General features: G+C 40.0%; 2 protein-coding genes across 2 annotated transcripts; both read left to right on the top strand.

Moving 5' to 3' along the window:
• The first annotated feature begins 1,334 nt into the window (after positions 1–1,334).
• On the top strand, positions 1,335–8,505 carry LOC128398651 (vomeronasal type-2 receptor 26-like). Its single transcript, XM_053359900.1, has 6 exons — positions 1,335–1,354; positions 2,122–2,413; positions 3,442–4,290; positions 4,987–5,214; positions 6,332–6,458; positions 7,610–8,505. The coding sequence occupies exons 1-6, from the start codon at positions 1,335–1,337 to the stop codon at positions 8,503–8,505; spliced, it is 2,412 nt and encodes an 803-aa protein (XP_053215875.1).
• Positions 8,506–10,460: 1,955 nt separating this feature from the next.
• On the top strand, positions 10,461–21,151 carry LOC128398652 (vomeronasal type-2 receptor 26-like). The gene is made up of 6 exons (XM_053359901.1): positions 10,461–10,690; positions 11,678–11,969; positions 14,151–14,999; positions 15,948–16,175; positions 16,820–16,946; positions 20,256–21,151. The coding sequence occupies exons 1-6, from the start codon at positions 10,461–10,463 to the stop codon at positions 21,149–21,151; spliced, it is 2,622 nt and encodes an 873-aa protein (XP_053215876.1).
• The last annotated feature ends 273 nt before the right edge of the window (positions 21,152–21,424 follow it).

Genomic DNA, 21,424 nt, shown 5'->3' on the forward strand with positions numbered 1-21,424 from the left:
GATGCCCGACAATATAGGCCACCCTTCCCCATCATCAGCAAAGTCATTATGGTGCAGTTCCAAAGCGTACTGTATTTCTGTTCGGAACGCGTTATAGTCCTGGGGCTTCCCCCCAAACTTGTGTACCAGTCCCGGTACCTTCCTTGCGACGGGGGTGGGTCTGACCTGTGCATCCTGAGCCCGCCTTTCGTCCAGCCGTGCAGTCAGGAGAGCCACATGCTGTTCCAAATCTCGGTTCCTCTCCACCAGATTTTGCACTCCAGCTGCTTGCTCCGTTGCGCCGGCTTCTCCGGTTTGGCTCATTATGCTGCCTGCCTGTCGCTGCGCACAAGCAACGTCAGAGACTGACGGATTGCTGTAATGGTTATAGGGGTTGCTCGTGCGTAAGTTGCCACCACTCCTGGCTAGGTTGCCTGGTTAAACCTTTTCTGTCTAGACAGCCCTTCACTTTGTGGCTGTTTCAGTCGCTAGCAGAATCCGTCAGTGGGCGTTTCTTGAACCTCTTCCAGCAAAGAAGTTCTTTGACGCCAAGTCTCCGCCTACTCTCCCTGCACGGAAGTCTTCTGCGCAGGGTGGGTGTGGGCAGCGGAGGACCCGTGCTCTCCCCGCTGGTCTCTGGCGAGGAGTCCTGGAGCCCCCTCGCCGATTCCCCCATCTGCCCCCCTTTATCCCTGGTGTTACGCTGATTTCCTTCCCCATCCGATGAGCTGCCTCTCTCAATGCTGGGCCCTTCTCCAGCATCGCTTGGGAGCCTTGCCTCCGCCTCTGGCTCCGATGGCAGTTCCCTGACAATTTCCTTAGTTTTGAAAGGCAATTCAGCTGAATTTCTCACTACTACCCTTCTGGTTCTATGATCATATAGCAAAGTGACAGAGTTCTATAAGATAAGGGTTTTGGGTTTGTGGATAGTATATTCAGAACTTCTCTCATGGTTTATATTACCTGTCTCAACTATATTAGGCTTGGAGTGGGAAGTCCAGAAAATGGGGTTTAAGTATCATTAATACACCTGGACAGATTTATGTGAGGTAAAGCATCATCCTAATTGATAGCAACCTATCAATACCCTTGGGGTGTGAATACTTATACTAATAAATATTAAAGAACATCTCAGGCATTTAAAAGCATAAGTGTGCATTCCTAGTCAGAAAAGTGGAAAAGAAAACTTCTATTCAGATGTGATAAACATGTTTTTGTTTGCAATCCCACAGGGAATTCCGACATTTGAGTTCATATCATACTCCCATTCATTTATATAGTCTATAATTAAATTCTAAAATATACTGTACAATTACCATTTCCCTTTAGAGAACTAATCTGAGGATGGCACAAAGATGCCCTCTAGCAATCACAGGTATGATGAGGGACTAGGAACAAGCATGCACACCCCACTCTTATCACTTTACTTATATTTCATAACTTGGACTCAGATAGATTCAGTCTATCATCAGACTGACTGAGCATCCAATCTGGTCACGATAATGACAGAGTACATCCTGATAATGATGCAGGTGGAATCATGAGTTAGAGTGAAGGGTGGTGTTCAGTATGATGGTATTAGTTGTCTTCCTGCTAATACTGTATTCTCATATTGCATGTGAAGACCCCCTTATTAAAAGCAGGATCCATGCTCCACACCCTCCACTTCAAAAATACTGTCAGGCAGGCAGCATCATAATTGGTGGGATTGTTTCTCACAGTTTCATTGTTGCTAATTCAATAGCCTTCACAACCAAACCTCCAGCAACTTCATTTGAAGATCTTACGTAAGGAACTAATCTTTTCTAACTTTGCATACTGTCTCCTCTTACACTTCTGTTCTTCTTTCCTTTCTTTCTGAATTTTTTGTTACTTGGCTTGAAACAGAGCAGTGTTTTTGTGTTGTTGTTGTTTTCATTTTATTTACTTTCATGAATCTTTCCATTTTGAGAGTTACCATAACTATCTCAATGCATGCCGTTTGCACTGTATTAAAATGGACTGAATTTTTCCTTCTTTTTGTCTTGCAAGAGTGTGTTTCTTTGAAAGAAAATTCATATCACGTTCAGTGGCTATCATTATGAATGTGCATAGAATAGGGTTAGAATATGTGTCTGATTTTAGTTGTAACTCTTGTTCTAGTGTGGTGCCCAAAAATTACCAGCACATCCTGGCCTTGGTATTTGCAGTACAGGAGATAAATGAAAACCCTCAGCTATTACCAAATGTCACCTTGGGTGTCTGCATCTATGACAGCTATTTCAATGCTCAGAGGACTTATCATGCTACTATACTACTTACCTCCACATTAGAGGTATTTGTCCCTAACTACTTATGTGACACCCAAAAACATTTGATAGCAGTCATTGGAGGACTGGATTCGGATATCTCTCTTCATGCGGCCACTGTATTGGATATCTACAAAATTCCACAGGTAAGGGATATGTGTATATGAGTAGTATAAATGATAGTGGTAAGATGAACTAAGCAGCTAGAGACCACAGCAGCTATTTTTCAAATTCATTGAGAATATTTCCAAGAAGACAGAATCAGGCCAATTTGACAGTCAATATGTATTTATTTATTTATTTATTTGATTTGATTTCTATCCCAACACTCCTCCAAAAGGAGCCCGAAGTGGCAAATGTAAAAATGTAAAAATAATATGTTAAAATAAAATAGAAACATAGTTAAAACATTTTTAAACCACCTTGGGGAACATGTATATTTGAATATCATGTTGTATCTTAAAAGAGTTTTGTCATAACTGCTCCAACTGGCTATAATACCTGTGATTATTACATTTGGGGAATGCTTCATCTTTCTGACTGATACTTAAAGGTAGATGCTGGCCAGGGAGACAAAGAGCTGGGGCACAAAAATTCTTGACTTGTCAGGTCAGACGTGGTAATTGTACACAGGGGCCAGGGAACTGGCTCTTAAAAGAACAGTAGTGGTATAAAAGACCCACTTGAGAATTGGTGAATATTATTCGGATTTCAGTTATAGAAAGGCAAGGGAAATAGGAGGACAGCCCACAAAAAAAGGGGGAAGTTGATACTGAGTAAATTCCTAGAATTGTCGTGAAGAAATGAGGGAATGATGTAACAATATAATTTCAAATAAGTAAAGCATTTACTAAAAACCAAGTAAGAGAATTCCTCTAAAAAACCGCCTCAGTGCAATACCTTTGAAACAAAACAGAAGGTGTGCATCCCATTAAACTTCCAAATTTATTTTCAGAAAGGCTGTGTGTCCTTAGAACATGGCAGAAGCTAAGCGACAAAGATGCTAAATGCATCTTTGTGGGGAGGGTGTTGCATAATTTAGGCACTGCAAAGAGAAATCCCTCTCTCAGGTCATCACTCTCAGCACTCCGGAGTTGGGAGGAACTATGAAAACATAGAAGTGATATGTAATTATATTAATAATTTTCATTCACATCTCCCCTTTCATCTTCAGCTAACATTCAGTCCTGCACCAGTGATGAATGATAAAACCCCAGGACTTTCCTTCTACCAGATGGTCCCCCAGGAAGCCCTTCAGCATGAGGGCATTCTCTCTCTGCTTCTGCATTTCGGGTGGACGTGGATTGGGGTCATTGTTATGGATAATGATAATGGAGAAAGATTTGTGCAAACTGTACTTCCAGTCTTTTCCCAGAAGGGTGTTTGTTTTGCCTTCATAGAGAGAATCCCCACACTTTCTTTTGTCACTGGATTTATGGACATCATAGAAAATGGGGTCAAAATAAATGATAATATGATGGGCAGTAAAGCAAATGTAATAGTGATCTATGGAGAATCTTATTCCATGTCATTTTTTAGATGGCTTCCGGTTTTATCTGTTGAAAATAAATTAGCGGGGAAAGTTTGGATAGCAACAGCCCAGGTGGAGATCAGTGCATTTCCCTATCAAAGGCACTGGGATGTAGAACTATTCCATGGTGCTATAGCCTTCAGATATCAGTTTAGTTATTTACAGAGATTTCACAAATTTCTTGAGGAGAGAAATCCTTTAAATACAATAAAAGATGATTTCATAAAGAAATTCTGGGAGACCGTATTCAGCTGTATATTCTTAAATGTCACTGGCAACTATGTGGATGGAGGCATTTGTACAGGAGAAGAGAAGTTGGAGAGCCTCCCTCTCCCTTTGTTTGAAATGAGTATGACTGGGCACAGCTACAGCATCTATAATGCAGTCTATGTAGTGGCCCATGCTTTACAAGCCATGTTCTCATCCAGAAGGACATATGGAACAGTGTTAGTCAGAGGAAGACCTGAACTTCAGAATCAACCATTTTGGCAGGTAATTTTCCACACATTCTCATATGGTAGCACACCATATTTTGAGGGTAACCAGTGAAACTAATGTGTCCATAAACTCTACCTATGCTCACATTTTCAGCTTTCTCTCTCTTCCCACTGCATAGAAATGAAATAATAGTCTATGCTTTAGTCAGCCTTCTTTTTATGTGTCATTTTGGTATATGAACTTACTGTACCTACAGTGTATAATGGGTGCTAGTGGTTTTTTTGTGTGTGGTTTCATTCCTTCCAAACAGAGTAACATTGTTATTATGCTGCTGCTTCAGAATATATACATCTAGCTCAGTTGATCTCAGCACAAATCACAGGGTTGTGGGTTCAAGCCCCACATTGGGGAGAAAGATTGCTGCATTGCTGGGAACTTGACTATATGACACTTGTGTTCCCTTCCAAGCTCCATGTGTTCATCTGCCCCAGCTTCAACAAAACCTATCTCTTCCATATCAGTTTCAGCAGCCACAGCGGGAGCTGGAACCTCCCAACAGTTTGACCTCACCCCCAAAGGCACTGTCCTATATTGTTTCAGTACAGACAGATGCCAACCATGTAGTCAGAAAAACACAGCTCTCCTTTAAAAAATATTTCTAAGGTGTCATCTTTTTAAGTTCAACACTTTACATGTTACTATATAAATACAACTGTTTGTTTGTTTGTTTATTATTTTCTTTTTATCAAGCTCCATCACTTTCTCAAAAGTGTTTCATTTAATAACAGTGCTGGGGACAAGATTTCTTTTGATGAAAGTGGAAAAATGATAGCTGCATTTGATGTTATAAACTTGATTGTTTTGTCCAACCAATCCTTCCATAAAGTAAAAGTTGGTAGGCTTGATCCTCAGGCTCTTCCAAGCCAAGTGTTGACCATCAACAACAAGGTCATAAGGTGGAACAGCTTGTTTAACCAGGTAAGTACTAATTGTCAGTACATTGCAAACTATTTCTGACTTGCAATGTTAATTCCTTTTTTAAATGATTATGAAATAAAAATAAAGTAAAAATAAAAACAAATATATGCAAATAAATAAAACAAAACATTAATTGTATACGAACAAGCATAAACACATTTACGTTTTAAAGTTTTTTGAAGGCAGAAGCTTTTATTCATCCAGTCAAAGGTAACTATTGTTCTTAAACAAGATCCTTGAAAGTGTTCTTTTCACTAGCATAATGAAACTATTTCATTCTAAGAATCCTTACTTTACATAGGGGACCATAAATGTCAGGAGTCCGGGTTCCCAGCTTGATAACATAGTAAGCATAGGTAATTAAAAAGGAGGATTTATTGCAAAAACAAACAGATAGCTCCGGATGGCTCTAACACAGCAGCCGACATTATCACTTGAGATGACCCTTCTGAAGACTTCTTCCGGTTCTTACAGACTATATTGAACCGTCGTCCCTTACTTCTCTTGTTTTGCTTCCTATCTAGCAACCTTCCCATTTGCTGACACTTCAGACTTATTGGATTAGCTCCAGCCTCTTCCTGTTCTGACAGACTGTCTATGTGTCTGTTCACTCCTGTTTGAACTTCCTGAGAGCTTTGGCTGTGTTCTAGCCCGCTACTCAGTTGTTCCCTCGGCAACCGGCATTCCAATGTCCAGAGGACTTACCACTGACTGCTGTGTTCTTTGCTCAGCCTGCACCAAATCTACGCCTCTCTGTTCTGCAGCAGGCTGTAAAGTTCCACTAGGAACTGGCTCATTCCTAACAGTAAACCTCAACTTTGCCTTATTTGCTATTGAATTTTGATAAATTGCAAGATGTAGGTAATTTCTCCTATTGGTAGTCTTCATTTAAGAGTCAAGTAACAATTGTTTTGTATCCCCACATGCAATACCTTTTGGAAAACTGCTTTGAGGTATTTTACAATCCAGTAGTATATAAATTTTATGAAATAAATATATATACTCCAGCTATTTATAATTTCTCATCATAATGGCTTTCTTATTCTCTAAGAAACAAGTCCCCAAATCTTAAAGATCCAAAGCTCAATATTCTTGTCCTTTTTCATTTCTGGATTAGGCACAACCTTTATCCATATGCACTGAGAGTTGTTATCCTGGTCATAGCAAGAAAGTGAAGGAGGGGGAGCCATTTTGCTGCTACGATTGTATCCCATGTCCAGAAAGGAAGATTTCAACTCAGAAGGGTAAGACATATACTTATGCCCTTTCCTTCATACACCTTCAAGAATCTTCTCCCAATTTCAAACCTCAGTTCCATGCAGCTGATTGCTCACAGTTATGATGTCCACCTCCTCTGGTGTGCACTTATTCTTAATCCAAATTAAAACCCAATTATTAGAAGAACCTCCACATCCAAAGGCAATTTGGGGGGTTTCGCATCATGTGAAGTGTGTAGCACCCAGTGCCCCCTGCCCATCCCCCATGGTGAGCAATTGAGGCGCTGGCAGATTGCCAGTACCTCTCATACCCTGAGAGTTTTATAGGGGATGGTTTAACTCCTTCCATCTCATTTTTTCACCCTGTTCTTCTCTCCAATGTTGAGAGAGCCATTGCCATGGCATGCTATAGAAACCAGAAGCCTGAAACAAAAAGGTTTTAAAGGTAATGGCCACACAATGGATGGGCAGGGTTTGTGGCCCAGCAAATTCCCTCCACCTTTGTAAACCATTTTCTTGTGTCTGGCCATTGGAACCCTCAACAGCCGGCCATCATAGATTGCAGGATTGCCCAACAAAATTGAATCTGAATAGGGCAAAAATGCTTTTTCACGGTCAGGGGTGGAGCAGCAGACTGTAGTGAAGACTGTAGTCCACCTCCAGAGTATTTAAGCTGATGGTATTCAGCAGTTTGGTCTGCAGAGCAGCAACCTTCCCTCCCACAACATATATATGGTATCTTAGTTCTTTGGTTCTTGCAGTGGTGCAACATGATCATCATATTCTTGGCCGGGAGGGAATTTGCCCTCAAACAAATTGGGCCTGTTGTGGCATTTTTTGCCTTTCTCATAGCAATTGTCTCAACTAACTAAGCCTAGCAGGACCTGGCTAAGGCTAGCAGGACAGCTTACTCTATAGTATTAACCCCATTCATGTGTTAATTCGACTTAAGTAAGTTGGTTACAGAAGACTAGCTATCCCACAGTCCCGTCATTACATTTCTTTAGGTACCAGGTGAAAACATTCCTCTTCAATCAGGCTTTTCTCTGATTAAACAATCTATGGCCCTTTGAATGAATTATGTTATATATTTTGTGTTTTAATGTACTCTACCCTGTGATATTTGGGTGAAAGGCGGTATGTAAATTTAATAACAATAAATTACCTTTGCTTTTCAGATATGCATGACTGTTATGACTGCATGGACACAACCTATCCAAACATCAAGCATGATTTTTGCATACCCAAAGCTAGAATATTCTTATCTTATAAAGAACCTCTAGGGATCAGCTTAAGCCTCTTTGCACTTTCCTTTGCATTGATAACAGCTCTGGTGCTGGGAATAATTCTGAAGAACCACAACACTCCCATCGTCAAAGCCAACAACCGGAACCTCACATACATTCTCCTGATTTCCCTTCTGCTTTGCTTCATTTCTGCATTGCTTTTCATTGGCCATCCTGAACCGGTGACATGTCTTCTCCGACAAACTGCATTCAGCATCATCTTCTCAGTGGCTGTTTCTTCTGTGCTGGCAAAAACTATGATGGTGGTTCTGGCATTTATGGCCACAAAGCCAGGAAGCAGGATGAGAAAATGGGTGGGGAAAAGCCTGGCCAACTCCATTGTTGCATCCTGTTCCCTCATGCAAGCAGGCATTTGCAGTGTGTGGCTGGCAACCTCTGCCCCATTCCCAGATGTGGACATGCACTCAGTGACTACAGAAATTATACTAGAATGTAATGAGGGATCTGTCATTTTGTTTTCTTGTGTCTTGGGCTATCTTGGCTTCTTGGCTATTGTCAGTTTCGTTGTGGCTTTCTTTGCTCGGAAGTTACCGGACAGTTTCAATGAAGCCAAGTTCATCACTTTCAGCATGTTGGTCTTCTGCAGCGTGTGGCTATCCTTCATCCCAGCTTATCTGAGCTCCAAGGGCAAATACATGGTAGCTGTGGAGGTTTTTTCTATTTTAGCTTCCAGTTCTGGGTTGCTGGGTTGCATCTTTGCACCCAAATGTTATATCATTTTGTTGAGGCCTGAGCTAAACAACAGGGGACAGCTAGTAAGAAGATAAGACTGAGTAGCATGCTTTTTGTTACAGTCTGTGGTCTGGATGCATTTGTGCACGCATGCACACACCTTTCTGGAGCTGTCCAATATACATTTTGCTCAAAATTCTCCAAGCACTTACTAGTTTTACATAGATGTGAAACTCAGAATCAACTTTTTCCCCCCAAACAGAAATGTTACGTATTTACAGAAGGCATTTTTAAGTCAGAAACATTCAATAAAAATATAAAATGTTGTCTATACAGATGCTAAATTTCTGAAATCCAATATGTTACGAAAGATTTGGGCACTGAATTCTTACCAAAATGGCACTAAATGTAATTACTGTTACACAAATCTGGTAATATGTCAGATTATACAGAGAATCATTACATTTTACAGAAGAACATAGTAGGATTTCAAGAAGAGGCCATCAAGCCTTCTAGTTTATTTTTTGTTGTGATATCTCTCCATATGGCGTGCATGTGATTGCCCAAAGTCGGATATCTTAAAGGCTTATAGAAGCCTGCTGGAATTGGCAGTTATACCTATTCAGGCTGGCAATTTGAAGGATCATCACTGTGACAACAGGTGACTGATTGGTGGATAACCCCACCTGCCCACCAAAATGACATTTTCAGGAATCTAAAGGTGGTGTTCAGCTAATTCTTAACACACATGACTAACTTAGGTTCATTAATTTCAGGATCCAGGCCACTATTGGAAAGGGTTTCTCACCCCTGCCTAGGGGTCTTAGTAGACCACAAACATGACATTATTCAACAGTGTGAACCAGCAGCAAAAAAGCTAATGCTATTCTAGGTTTTGTGAATGGAATTGTGGTGTCCTGATCAAGGGTAGTAACAGTACCACTCTATTCTGCCTTGGCCAGTCTGCACCCTGTGTACTCTGTTCAGTTCAAGGCACCACAATTTAAGAAGAATATTGACCAGCTGGAAAGAGTGCAGAAGACGGTGACCAAGGAATGCTTCACATGTACTGAAACTGAAATCTACTCAAGTAGATAACAACTAGTTCAGTAATATTGACTTTATTGATCTTTTTTACAAGCCTGTGTTGGTTGTGTAATTGTAGCCTTCTGTTTCACTCCCATTTCTGTAATGTTTTCTTAATAAAAGATGCCAAGTTTTACCTGTCAACTTGTATAGTTCTGACTTCTCTGTGTGCCAATAAAGGTTGATTGGTTGATTGAACAAAAGTCTTTATACATTGATGTTTGGTTTCCTTAGTTTTGAAAGGCAATTCAACTGAATTTCTCACTACTATCCTTCCGGTTCTATCATCATATAGCAAAGTGATGGAGTTCTATAAGAAAAGGGTTTTGGGTTTGAGGATAGTATATTCAGAACTTCTCTCATGGTTTATATTACCTGTCTCAACTATATTAGGCTATGGGTGAGGAGTCCTGAAAATGGGGTTTAAATATAATTCATACAGCTGGACAGATTTCTGTGAGTTCAAGGATCATCCTGATTGATAGCAACCTATCAATACTCTTGGGAGTGTGAATCCTTATACTAATAAATATTAAAGAACATCTCAGGCATTTAAAACCTTAAGTGTACTCTCCTAGTCAGTAAAGTGGAAAAGAAAACTTCTATTCAAATGTAATAAACATGTTTTTGTTTGCAATTCCACAGTGAACTCCCACATTTGAATTCATACTCCCATTCATTTATATAGTCTATAATTAAATTCTAAAATCTACTGTACAATTACCATTTCCCTTTAGAGAACTAATCTGAGGATGGCACAAAGATGCCCTCTAGCAATCACAGGTATGATGAGGGACTAGGAACAAGCATGGACACACCAGTCTTATAACTTTACTTATATTTCATATCTTGGGTGTAATGATTTAAGCATATCATCAGATTGACGGAGCATTCAATCTGGTCACGATAATGACAGAGTACATCCTGATAATGATGCAGGTGGAATCATGAGTTAGAGTGAAGCATGGCAATGAATATGATGGTATTAGTTGTCTTCCTGCTAATACTGTATTCTCATATTGCATGTGAAGACCACCTTGTTAAAAGCAGGATCCATGCTCCACACCCTCCACTTCAAAAATACCGTCAGTCAGGCAGCATCATAATTGGTGGGATTGTTTCTCACAGTTTCATTGTTGCTAATTCAATAGCCTTCACAACCAAACCTCCAGCAGCATCATTTGAAGATCTTTGGTAAGGAACTAACCCTTTCTAACTTTGCATTTGTGAATTCGTCTCAGTCTTAGGAGCTTATCAAAAATATTTTCTTGTTGAACTGTACAAAATGTAATACATTTAAGGGAATGCTGAAGAGAGAAAGAAATTCCACATGACAAAGCAAAATTTGTTGTCATCCCTGAGAGTGTTCAGAGCTTCCACCAGGAAGGAATTGAGCTTTTTCCAGATCCAGTTAGCTGTATTCATATTGCCCCCCTGTAGGCTCAATAACACATTTCCCAACCATTGTACCACCACTGGTCCAAATACACCTCCTCAACTATGACTACTATTGTTACTACTACTGTTAAAAATTGATGATATGAGATTCTGTCATGTATTTCCTTTGTCACATTTTTTTGAATGTAAGGTAAAATTCAGAGCAGAAAGAATTTTAGCTCTTTTCTTTACAAACTCCTGCCTCTCACCCATCTCCACCTCCTGCTTCCTTCCTTTCATCATATGCATACTGTCTCCTCTTAAACTTCTGTTGTGCTTTCTCTTCCTTCTGATTTTTTTGTTACTTGGCTTCAAAAAGAGCAGTGTTTTAGTGTTGTTGTTGTTTTCATTTTATTTACTTTCATAAAACTTTCCATTTATGAGAGTTACCATAACTATCTTAATACACGCCTTCTGCACTTTATTAAAATGGACTGAAATTTCCTTTCTTTTTTCCTTGCAGGAGTGTGTTTCCTTGAAAGAAAATTCAGATCACATTCAGTGGCTATCATTATGAATGTGCATAGTATAGGGTTAGAACATCAATAGATATATCAATGTGAGTGTATTTTCCATTGTGTCAGTCATAGTAATATACCTATCAATACCAATTTTGTGATTGTTTACCATATCCCACTACAAAAGGCATATAAATAAAGACTGATTAAGCTGATGTAGAACAAAATTGCAACAATTTATTAAGGGGAAAATATTGTCTGACTGTAGTTGCAACTCTTGTTCTAGTGTGGTGCCCAAAAATTACCAGCACATCCTGGCCTTGGCATTTGCAGTACAGGAGATAAATGAAAACCTTCAGCTATTACCAAATGTCACCTTGGGTGTCTGCATCTATGACAGCTATTTCAATGCTCAGAGGACTTATCATGCTACTATACTACTTACCTCCACATTGGAGATATTTGTCCCTAACTATTTGTGTGACACCCAAAATCAATTGATAGCAGTCATTGGGGGGCTAGATTTAGATATCTCTCTTCATATGGCGACTGTACTGGATATCTACAAAATTCCACAGGTAACGGATATGATTTCATTTGATTTGTATCCCAACACTCCTCCAAACGGAGCCAAAGGTGGCAAACATCAAAATTTAAAAACAATACTTTAAAACAAAATAGAAACATAGTTAAAACATTTTTAAACCATCTAGAAACATGCTCCCCTACCCACCTTGGGGAACATGTATATATGCTTATCATTTTGTACATTTCCCATCCAATATATGTATGTGATCTCTAAAAGCTCTTGGAGAATCTGTATATCATGGAAAAGTTTTGTCATTGGCTAATCTCCAAGAAATACAAAATAATTCACACCTTCAGCTTCCTTCCAAGTTTGAGCCCCATGAATTCTGTCCTTGCCCTCAAAGAATACTAAGATCTTGCTTGATGAAAGGAGAGCTGAGAGAAAATGCATTCATTGGCTCTCCAACAGGTACATGGTGTTAGGCTTTGTTGGTGGTTTGAGGCTGTCTACAGGATGTGTCATAACTGCCCCAACAGGCTATAATACCTGTGATTACTGTTTTGGGACTTAAGTTATAGAAGGGCAAAGAAAATAGGAGCAGAGCCCACAAAGGAAAGGAGAAGTTGATACTGAAATGCATCTATGTAGGGAGGGTGTTGCATAATTTTGTTGTTGTTTTTTAGCCATTTAGTCGTGTCTGACTCTTCGTGACCGCATGGACCAGAGCACGCCAGGCACTCCTGTTTTCCACTGCCTCCTGCAGCTTGGTCAAACTCATGTTGGTAGCTTTGAGAACACTGTCCAACCATCTCGTCCTCTGTCGTCCCCTTCTCTTTGTGCCCTCAGTTTTTCCCAAAATCAGGATCTTGTCTAGGGAGTCTTCTCTTCTCATGAGGTGACCAAAGTATTGGAGCCTCAGCTTCAGGATCTGTACTTCCAGTGAGCACTCAGGGCTGATTTCCTTAAGAATGGATAGTATTGATCTTCTTGCAGTCCATGGGACTCTCAAGAGTCTCCTCCAGCACCATAATTCAAAAGCATCAATTCTGCGGCGATCAGCCTTTTTTGTGGTCCAGCTCTTACTTCCATACCTCACTGGGAAAACCATAAAACTATACAGACCTTTGTCGGCATGGTGCCAAAGAGAAATCCCAAAGGAAAATTTAATTTGGGTAAGGCTGTGTGTCCTTAGAACATGGCAGAAGATCCACAGGTATGAAATTCACGGCATGCAATGCCTTAAGAGAGAATATTATGAAAATGATATACAGGTGGTACATGACCCCAGTCAAGCTTGCAAAAATATATCATTTGCCCGATAATAAATGTTGGAAATGCAAAGAAACTGAAGGTACATTCTTTCACCTTTGGTGGACGTGCCCAAGAATTAAGGCTTTCTGGGAAATGATCTATAATGAAATGAAAAAGGTATTTAAATATACCTTTCTGAAGAAACCAGAGGCCTTTCTTCTGGGCATTGTCGGCCAATTGGTGCCAAAGAAGGACAGAACTTTTTTTATGTATGCCACAACAGCAGCAAGAATACTTATTGCAAAGTATTGGAAGACACAAGATTTACCCACTTTGGAAGAATGGCAGATGAAGGTGATGGACTATATGGGATTGGCAGAAATGACTGGCAGAATCCGAGACCAGGGAGAAGAGTCGGTGGAAGAAGATTGGAAGAAATTTAAAGACTATCTACAGAAATATTGTAAAATTAATGAGTGTTAGAATGATGTTGGATTGAAATTAAGTGGTTTCCAGCTGTAATGCTTTAAGAGAATATAAAAAAAGGATTATAAATAGGTAATAAGATAATGGTAAGGATTTGCTGAACCAACAATTTGTGGTGGAATACAAAAAAGGGAGGTATGAGGAGGTCTGGGAAACAAGTTAAAGGAAAATAAGCAACTGAAAATTTATGTGTTTTTAATTTTCTTTATTCTGTATTTTTGTTACTTATCTGTTTTTTCTTCTTTTTCACTTTATTGTAATACTTTAAAAAATCTTAATAAATATCCTATAAAAAGAAAAGAACATGGCAGAAGCTAAGCAACAAAAATGCTAAACGCATCTGTGGGGGGGGGGTTGCATAATTTAGGAGCTACCAGAGAGAAATCCCTCTTCCAAGTCATCATTCTCAGCACTCTGGAGTTGGGAGGAACTATGAAAACATAACAATAATTATAATAATAATTTTCACTCACATCTCCCTTTCCATCTTCAGCTAACATTCAGTCCTGCACCAGTGATGAATGACAAAACCCCAGGACTTTCCTTCTACCAGATGGTCCCCCAGGAAGCCCTTCAGTATGAGGGCATTCTCTCTCTGCTTCTGCATTTCGGGTGGACGTGGATTGGGGTCATTGTTATGGATAATGATAATGGAGAAAGATTTGTGCAAACTGTGCTTCCAGTCTTTTCCCAGAAGGGTGTTTGTTTTGCCTTCATAGAGAGAATCCCCACCCTTTCTTTTGTCACTGAATTTATGGACATCATAGAAGATGGGGTCAAAATAAATGATAATATGATGGGCAGCAAAGCAAATGTAGTAGTGATCTATGGAGAATCTTATTCCATGTCATTTTTTAGATGGCTTCCGGTTTTATCTGTTGAAAATAAATTAGCGGGTAAAGTTTGGATAGCAACAGCCCAGGTGGAGATCAGTGCATTTCCCTATCAAAGGCACTGGGATGTAGAACTATTCCATGGTGCTATAGCCTTCAGATATCAGTTTAGTTATTTACAGAGATTTCACAAATTTCTTGAGGAGAGAAATCCTTTAAATACAATAAAAGATGATTTCATAAAGAAATTCTGGGAGACCGTATTCAGCTGTATATTCTTAAATGTCACTGGCAACTATGTGGATGGAGGCATTTGTACAGGAGAAGAGAAGTTGGAGAGCCTCCCTCTCCCTTTTTTTGAAATGAGTATGACTGGGCACAGCTACAGCATCTATAATGCAGTCTATGTAGTGGCCCATGCTTTACAAGCCATGTTCTCATCTAGACGGACATATGGCACAGTATTAGTCAGAGGAAGACCTGAACTTCAGAATGAACCATTTTGGCAGGTAATTTTCCACAGATTCTCATGTGGTAGCACACCATATTTTGAGGGTAAGCAGTGAAACTAATGTGTCCATAAACTCTACCTATGCTCACATTTTCAGCTTCCTTTCTCTGCCCACTGCGTAGAAATGATTATGCTTTAGTCAGCCTTCCTTTTTTGTGTCTATTTGGTATGTGAACCAACTGAAACTACAGTGCATAATGGGTGCTAATGATGTTTTTAGTGGTGACCAATTCCTCAGCCAAATTTCATTTCTTGCAAAAAGAGTACCATTGTTATTATGTCGCTGTCTCCAGAATATATACATCTTTCTCAGTGGGTAGGGTATGAGACTCTTAATCTCAAGTTGTGCGTTGCAGGAAACTTGATTATACGACACTTGTGTTCCCTTCAAACTCTACAATTCTATGAAGTCAAGAACGGCATGGTGCATCTGCAGCAGCACAACTGGATGTCTCCATCTGCCCCAGCTGCAAAAAACATGACTCTTCCATATCAGTTTCTACAGCCACAGCGGGTGCTGGAAGCTCCCAACAGTTTGACCTCACCCACAAAGGCAACATATAGTCAGAAAAATGCAGCTCTTCTTTAAAATACAGTCATATCTAGGGTTGAAGTAGCTTCGGGTTGAGTGTTTTCGGGTTGCGTTCTGCAGTGACCCAGCAGTAACGAAATGTGTTACTTCTTGGTTTTGCCGCTCGCACATGCGCAGATGCTCAAAATAACATCACACACATGCACAGAAGCGGTTAATCACAACCCGCACATGCGCAGGCGCGCAGGCGCAGTTTGCGGTCGCTTGAGGATGCAAACAGGGCTCCGGAACGGATCCCGTTCGCATCCAGAGGTTCGACTGTATATTTCTAAGGTGTCCTTTTTTAGGTTCAACATTTTATACACTACTATATTAATGCAACTATTTATTTCTTTATTATTTACTTTTTTCTAGCTCCATCACTTTCTCCGAAGTGTTTCGTTTAATAACAGTGATGGGGACAAGATTTCTTTTGATGAAAGTAGAAAAATGATAGCTGCAATTGATGTTATAAACTTGATCGTTTCCTCCAACCAATCCTTTCATAAAGTAAAGGTTGGTAGGCTTGATCCTCAGGCTCCTCCAGACAAAGTGTTAACCATCAATGACAAGGTCATAAGGTGGAACAGCTTGTTTAACCAGGTAAGAACTAACTGTCAGTTATTTGATACTTCGGTAAGCTCTAGGTCGCTATTCTGACATGCAATGTTAATTTCTTTATAATATGATTACTAAATAAAAATGAAGTAGAATTAAAATTATATATATATGCAGATAAATAAAATAAACAATTAATTGTATACAAACTAGCATAAACACATTTACGTTTTACAGTTATTTGAAGGCAGAAGCTTTTCTTTATCCAGTCAATGGTTACTATCTTTGTTAAGCAAGACCCTTGAAAGTTGTTCTTTACACTAGCATAATGAAACCATTGCATTGTAAAAATCCTTATTTTACATATGGGACCATAAAACTCTGCTTTGCCTTATTCACTATTGAATTTTGATAAATTGCAAGATGTAGGTAATTTCTCTCAATTGTACTCTTCCTTTCAGAGTCAAGTAACAATTATATTGCACCCACACATGCAATAACCTTTTGTAAACAGCTTTGAGGTATTTTACAATCCAGTAGTTTATAAATTTTATGAAATAAATATATATGCTCCAGCTATTTATAATTTCTCATAATATAATGGCTTCCTTATTGTCTAAGAAACAAGTCCCACAAATCTTAAGGCTCCCAAGCTCATTTTTTTTTTGTCCTTTTTATTTCTGGCTTAGGCACAACCTTTATCCGTATGCACTGAGAGTTGTTATCCTGGTTACAGCAAGAAAGTGAAGGAGGGAGAGCCATTTTGCTGCTATGAGTGCATTCCATGTCCAGAAAGGAAGATTTCAACTCAGAAGGGTAAGACATATACTTCAGAGGTTTGCCATATCAGATTAGCAGAATTATCGCACTAAGGGGCAGTCATCTGAAAAAGGGAATACGTCCGATAAGTTATTCTTCAGTGTTTGAAATGAAACGTTTTGCCATTCCCAACCCCCCAATATAAACCCAATTAAACAAATTAATTTCAAAGTAATACAATTTTGTTAAGAGGCTTCCCACACACCATTCATGGTAGATCATTATGATCTAATATTACAGTGTTTCATATTCTTATTTATTTCTATTACATTCCATTTTTCAAAATTATCACATAATTAACAGCTGCATTCTTAATGGTTTCTATTTGTTTTATTATATTATTTAACTTCAAAAAAGAAAAGAAAAAAGGTTTCAATTGAAGAACCATAGCTTTTTCCTTTTCATTCTGCGTGCGCCACATCCAAAAGTCAGTTGTTAGTCTCTTGGCCTTATATGTCTCTCTTATGTTTTCCTTTTTCCTGCGGTATTTGGGGCTATCTCCTACTGTTGTTGTATTCCATCCTTGTTGGTGATAAGATGGAACTTCAAGGTTAAACCCTCTTCTTTCTCAGACTCAGCTCCTTCCCATAATACTGAAGCAGTTCCAAATCGAAAACAGTAGATCCCTCCCTTCCACAGGCATCCAGAATCAACAAGTTGCAGAGATTTGCCATTTCTTCCTCTGGCTGAGAAGGGAGGGGAAAGGCAGTGCCATTCCTCTTCCAACATCCAAAGCTACTATAACATTTTGCTTTTTATTTATTTTTTAAAAAGTTATATCTCCATGATCTCTTTCAGTCTTTTTAGAGAAAGTAAGCTTTAACTCACAGTGACAAAACAACCAAGCTCTCTTTCTCTCTCCCCCCCCTTACTCCTTTCAAGCCACTTGCAGCTTCACATCTTCTGCAATGGCGCCACTGCACACTCTCTCCCTGGCGCTGCTGTGCCAGCCTTCTCTGTTTCCCTTTCTCTCAGGTGAAATCCCCAATGGAGAATGAATCACGAGCGACAGTGGGATTTTCTTTTGGGAAAACAGGTTGCAAACAAACTTTATTATAACAGATGTAAACAAGGAGATTTGGTTCTTCTTCTTCCACAGAATTGTAACAAACAGTGAGTTGCTTTCTATTACAATGTATTCTGTGTCGAGTTATAGGCTGTATGCTGCTCAAGCTTATGGTTACTTTCTTTTGCACATCTTTCATAGATCAGACTTCTCCACAAACACTTCAGGAATTTAGGATTTCCACTGTACTGTTTCCTTAAAAGAAAGGTAAAGGACCCCTGACAGTTAAGTCCAGTTGCAAACGACTCTGGGGTTGCAGCACTCATCTCGCTTTACTGGCCGAGGGAGCCGATGTTTGTCCGCAGACAGTTTTTCCGGGTCATGTGGCCAGCATGACTAAGCCGCTTCTGGCGAAACCAGAGCAGCGCACGGAAATGCCGTTTACCTTCCCCAGAGCAGTACCTATTTGTCTACTTGCCCTTTGACATGCTTTCAAACTGCTAGGTTTCCTTACAAACCCCCAAATCCTCCTTGGCCTTGGAATCACCACTGCCCTTTCGTGTCAGAGTACTCCCTCTGAAGACCCTTTTTCCTGTAAACACCGTGTGGGACTGTGTCTTGTCTATTTTAACAGTGTTCTGCGATTCAGAAGCTTAGAACATATACTGAGAATTCTTGGCTCTCCTCAGCTCTAACACCTGTCAGAAAAACGAACTCTCCTGACAGAATCCAACTCACAGACCCCATTAATCTTTCACACAGTCTCTCACTCCACTCAAACTGCCTCCCTTGGAAATCTGGCCAATCAGGAGCTGTTGCTAGTTAACTGTTTGCTGTAGTACGACTCATGCAACATGTTGGCGACTAATATACACACAATAATTACCAAAATGATTATGCATTCTTTATAAATCTTCTGAGAAAAATACACAAACTTATGCAAAGCCACAGAGACTTGTGAACTACCCAACCTAAGATGAACTTATAATGTCTAATTTCTAGTTAACTGTTTGCTGACTGGGCAGGGGGGACACTCAGTGACTCAACCTGCTCAGCAAATAAACTTTTCCATCACATCTTCTTCTAAATCCCAATTATAAATTGTACATCAAACCATCTATACTTCTATATCTTAAAATTCAATATTAGGAGAGAGCTGCTGAACCATAAATTTAAAAGCTTCCATAAAATATAGCAAAGAGCGACCCTCTGCTCCATCCACCTCCCACAGAAGATAGTATATTCTCCCAATTTCAAACCTCAGTTCCATGCAGCTGATTCTTCACCATTATAAAACCCAATTATAATGAGAATCTCCTTGCGATTTGGTGGGTTTCAGATCAGGCGAAGTGCATAGCAACCAATGCCCCCTGCCTGCCCCACAGCGAGACATTGAGGCACAGGCAGGTCACCAGTATCTCCCATACACCAGAAATTTATAGGGGGTTTAACCCCTTCCATCTCCTTTTTTCAGCCTGTGCCTCTATTCAATGCTGAGAGAGTCATTGCCATGGCACAATACAGGAACCGGAAGCCTGAAACAAAAAGTTTAGAAGGTAATGGCGACTCAGAAGTATTCTGGATGAGCAGGGGTTGTGGCCCAGCAAATCCTCCCCAACTTTGAAAATAGTTTTCTTGTCTCCGGCCATTGGAAACCCCCCACAGCCAGCCATAAGATTGCCCAACAGGATTGCAGGATTGCCCAACAATATTGAATCTGAATTGGGCAATAATGCCTTTTCATGGGGCAGGGGTGGAGAAGCAGATCATAGTGAAGAAGTCTTCACTCTGGTCCACCTCCAGAGTATTAAGCTGATGGCACTCAAAAGCGTGGTTAGCAGAACAGCAACCCTCCCTCCCACACCATAAATACGGTATCTTGGTTCAAAATGGTCATCGTATTCTTGGCCAGGAAAGAATCTGCCTTCAAACAATTTTGGCCTGTTGTGGGTTTGTTTGTCTTCCTCATAGCAATTGTCACAATGAGCTAAGCCTAGCAGGATGTAGCTAAGGATAGCAGGACAGCCTATTCTATATTACAAACCCTATCACGTGTTAATTAGACTTAAGCATGTTGGTTATAGAGACTGGTTTCCCCACAGTGCTGTCATTACATGTCTTTAGGTGCCAAGTGAAAACATTCCTCTTCAATCAGGCTTTCTCTGATTAAACAATCTATGGCCCTTTGAATGAATTACCGGTATGTTATATATTTTGTGTTTGAATGTTCCCCACCCTGTGATATTTGGGTGAAAGGCGGTATGTAAATTTAATAACAATAAATTACCTTTGCTTTTCAGATATGCATGACTGTTATGACTGCATGGACACAACCTATCCAAACATCAAGCATGATTTTTGCATACCCAAAGCTAGAACATTCTTATCTTATAAAGAACCTCTAGGGATCAGCTTAAGCCTCTTTGCACTTTCCTTTGCATTGATAACAGCGCTGGTGCTGGGAATAATTCTGAAGCACCACAACACTCCCATCGTCAAAGCCAACAACCGGAACCTCACATACATTCTCCTGATTTCCCTTCTGCTTTGCTTCATTTCTGCCTTGCTTTTCATTGGCCATCCGGAACCGGTGACATGTCTTCTCCGACAAACTGCATTCAGCATCATCTTCTCAGTGGCTGTTTCTTCTGTGCTGGCAAAAACTATCATGGTGGTTCTGGCATTTATGGCCACAAAGCCAGGAAGCAGGATGAGGAAATGGGTGGGGAAAAGGCTGGCCAACTCCATTGTTGCATCCTGTTCCCTCATGCAAGCAAGCATTTGCAGTGTGTGGCTGGCAACCTCTGCCCCATTCCCAGATGTGGACATGTACTCAGTGACTACAGAAATTATATTAGAATGTAATGAGGGATCTGTCATTTTATTTTCTTGTGTCTTGGGCTATCTTGGCTTCTTGGCTATTGTCAGTTTCGTTGTGGCTTTCTTTGCTCGGAAGTTACCGGACAGTTTCAATGAAGCCAAGTTCATCACTTTCAGCATGTTGGTCTTTTGCAGTGTGTGGCTATCCTTCATCCCAGCTTATCTGAGCTCCAAGGGCAAATATATGGTGGCTGTGGAGGTCTTTTCTATTTTAGCTTCCAGTGCTGGGTTGCTTGTGTGCATCTTTGCACCCAAATGTTACATCATTTTGTTGAGGCCTGAGCTGAACAACAGGGGACAGCTAGTAAGAAGATAAGACTCAATACATGCTTTTTTTTACAGTCTGTGGTCTGCACATGCACACACCTTTCTGATATGTTTCCCTTTCTGGAGCTGTTCAATTCTCAAAATTCTCCAAGCACTTACTAGTCTGAAATACATGTGAAACTCAGAACCCTTTTTTCCCCAAGGGAAATGTTATGTATGTACAGAAGGTATTTTTATGTCAGTCAAATTCAATAAAAATATAAAATGGTGTCTATACGGATGCTAATTTTCTGAAATTCAACACGTTATGAAAGATTTGGGC

The sequence above is a fragment of the Podarcis raffonei genome, chromosome 13 (assembly GCF_027172205.1).
Source record: "Podarcis raffonei isolate rPodRaf1 chromosome 13, rPodRaf1.pri, whole genome shotgun sequence".
In the NCBI taxonomy this organism is placed as follows: Eukaryota; Metazoa; Chordata; class Lepidosauria; order Squamata; family Lacertidae; genus Podarcis; species Podarcis raffonei.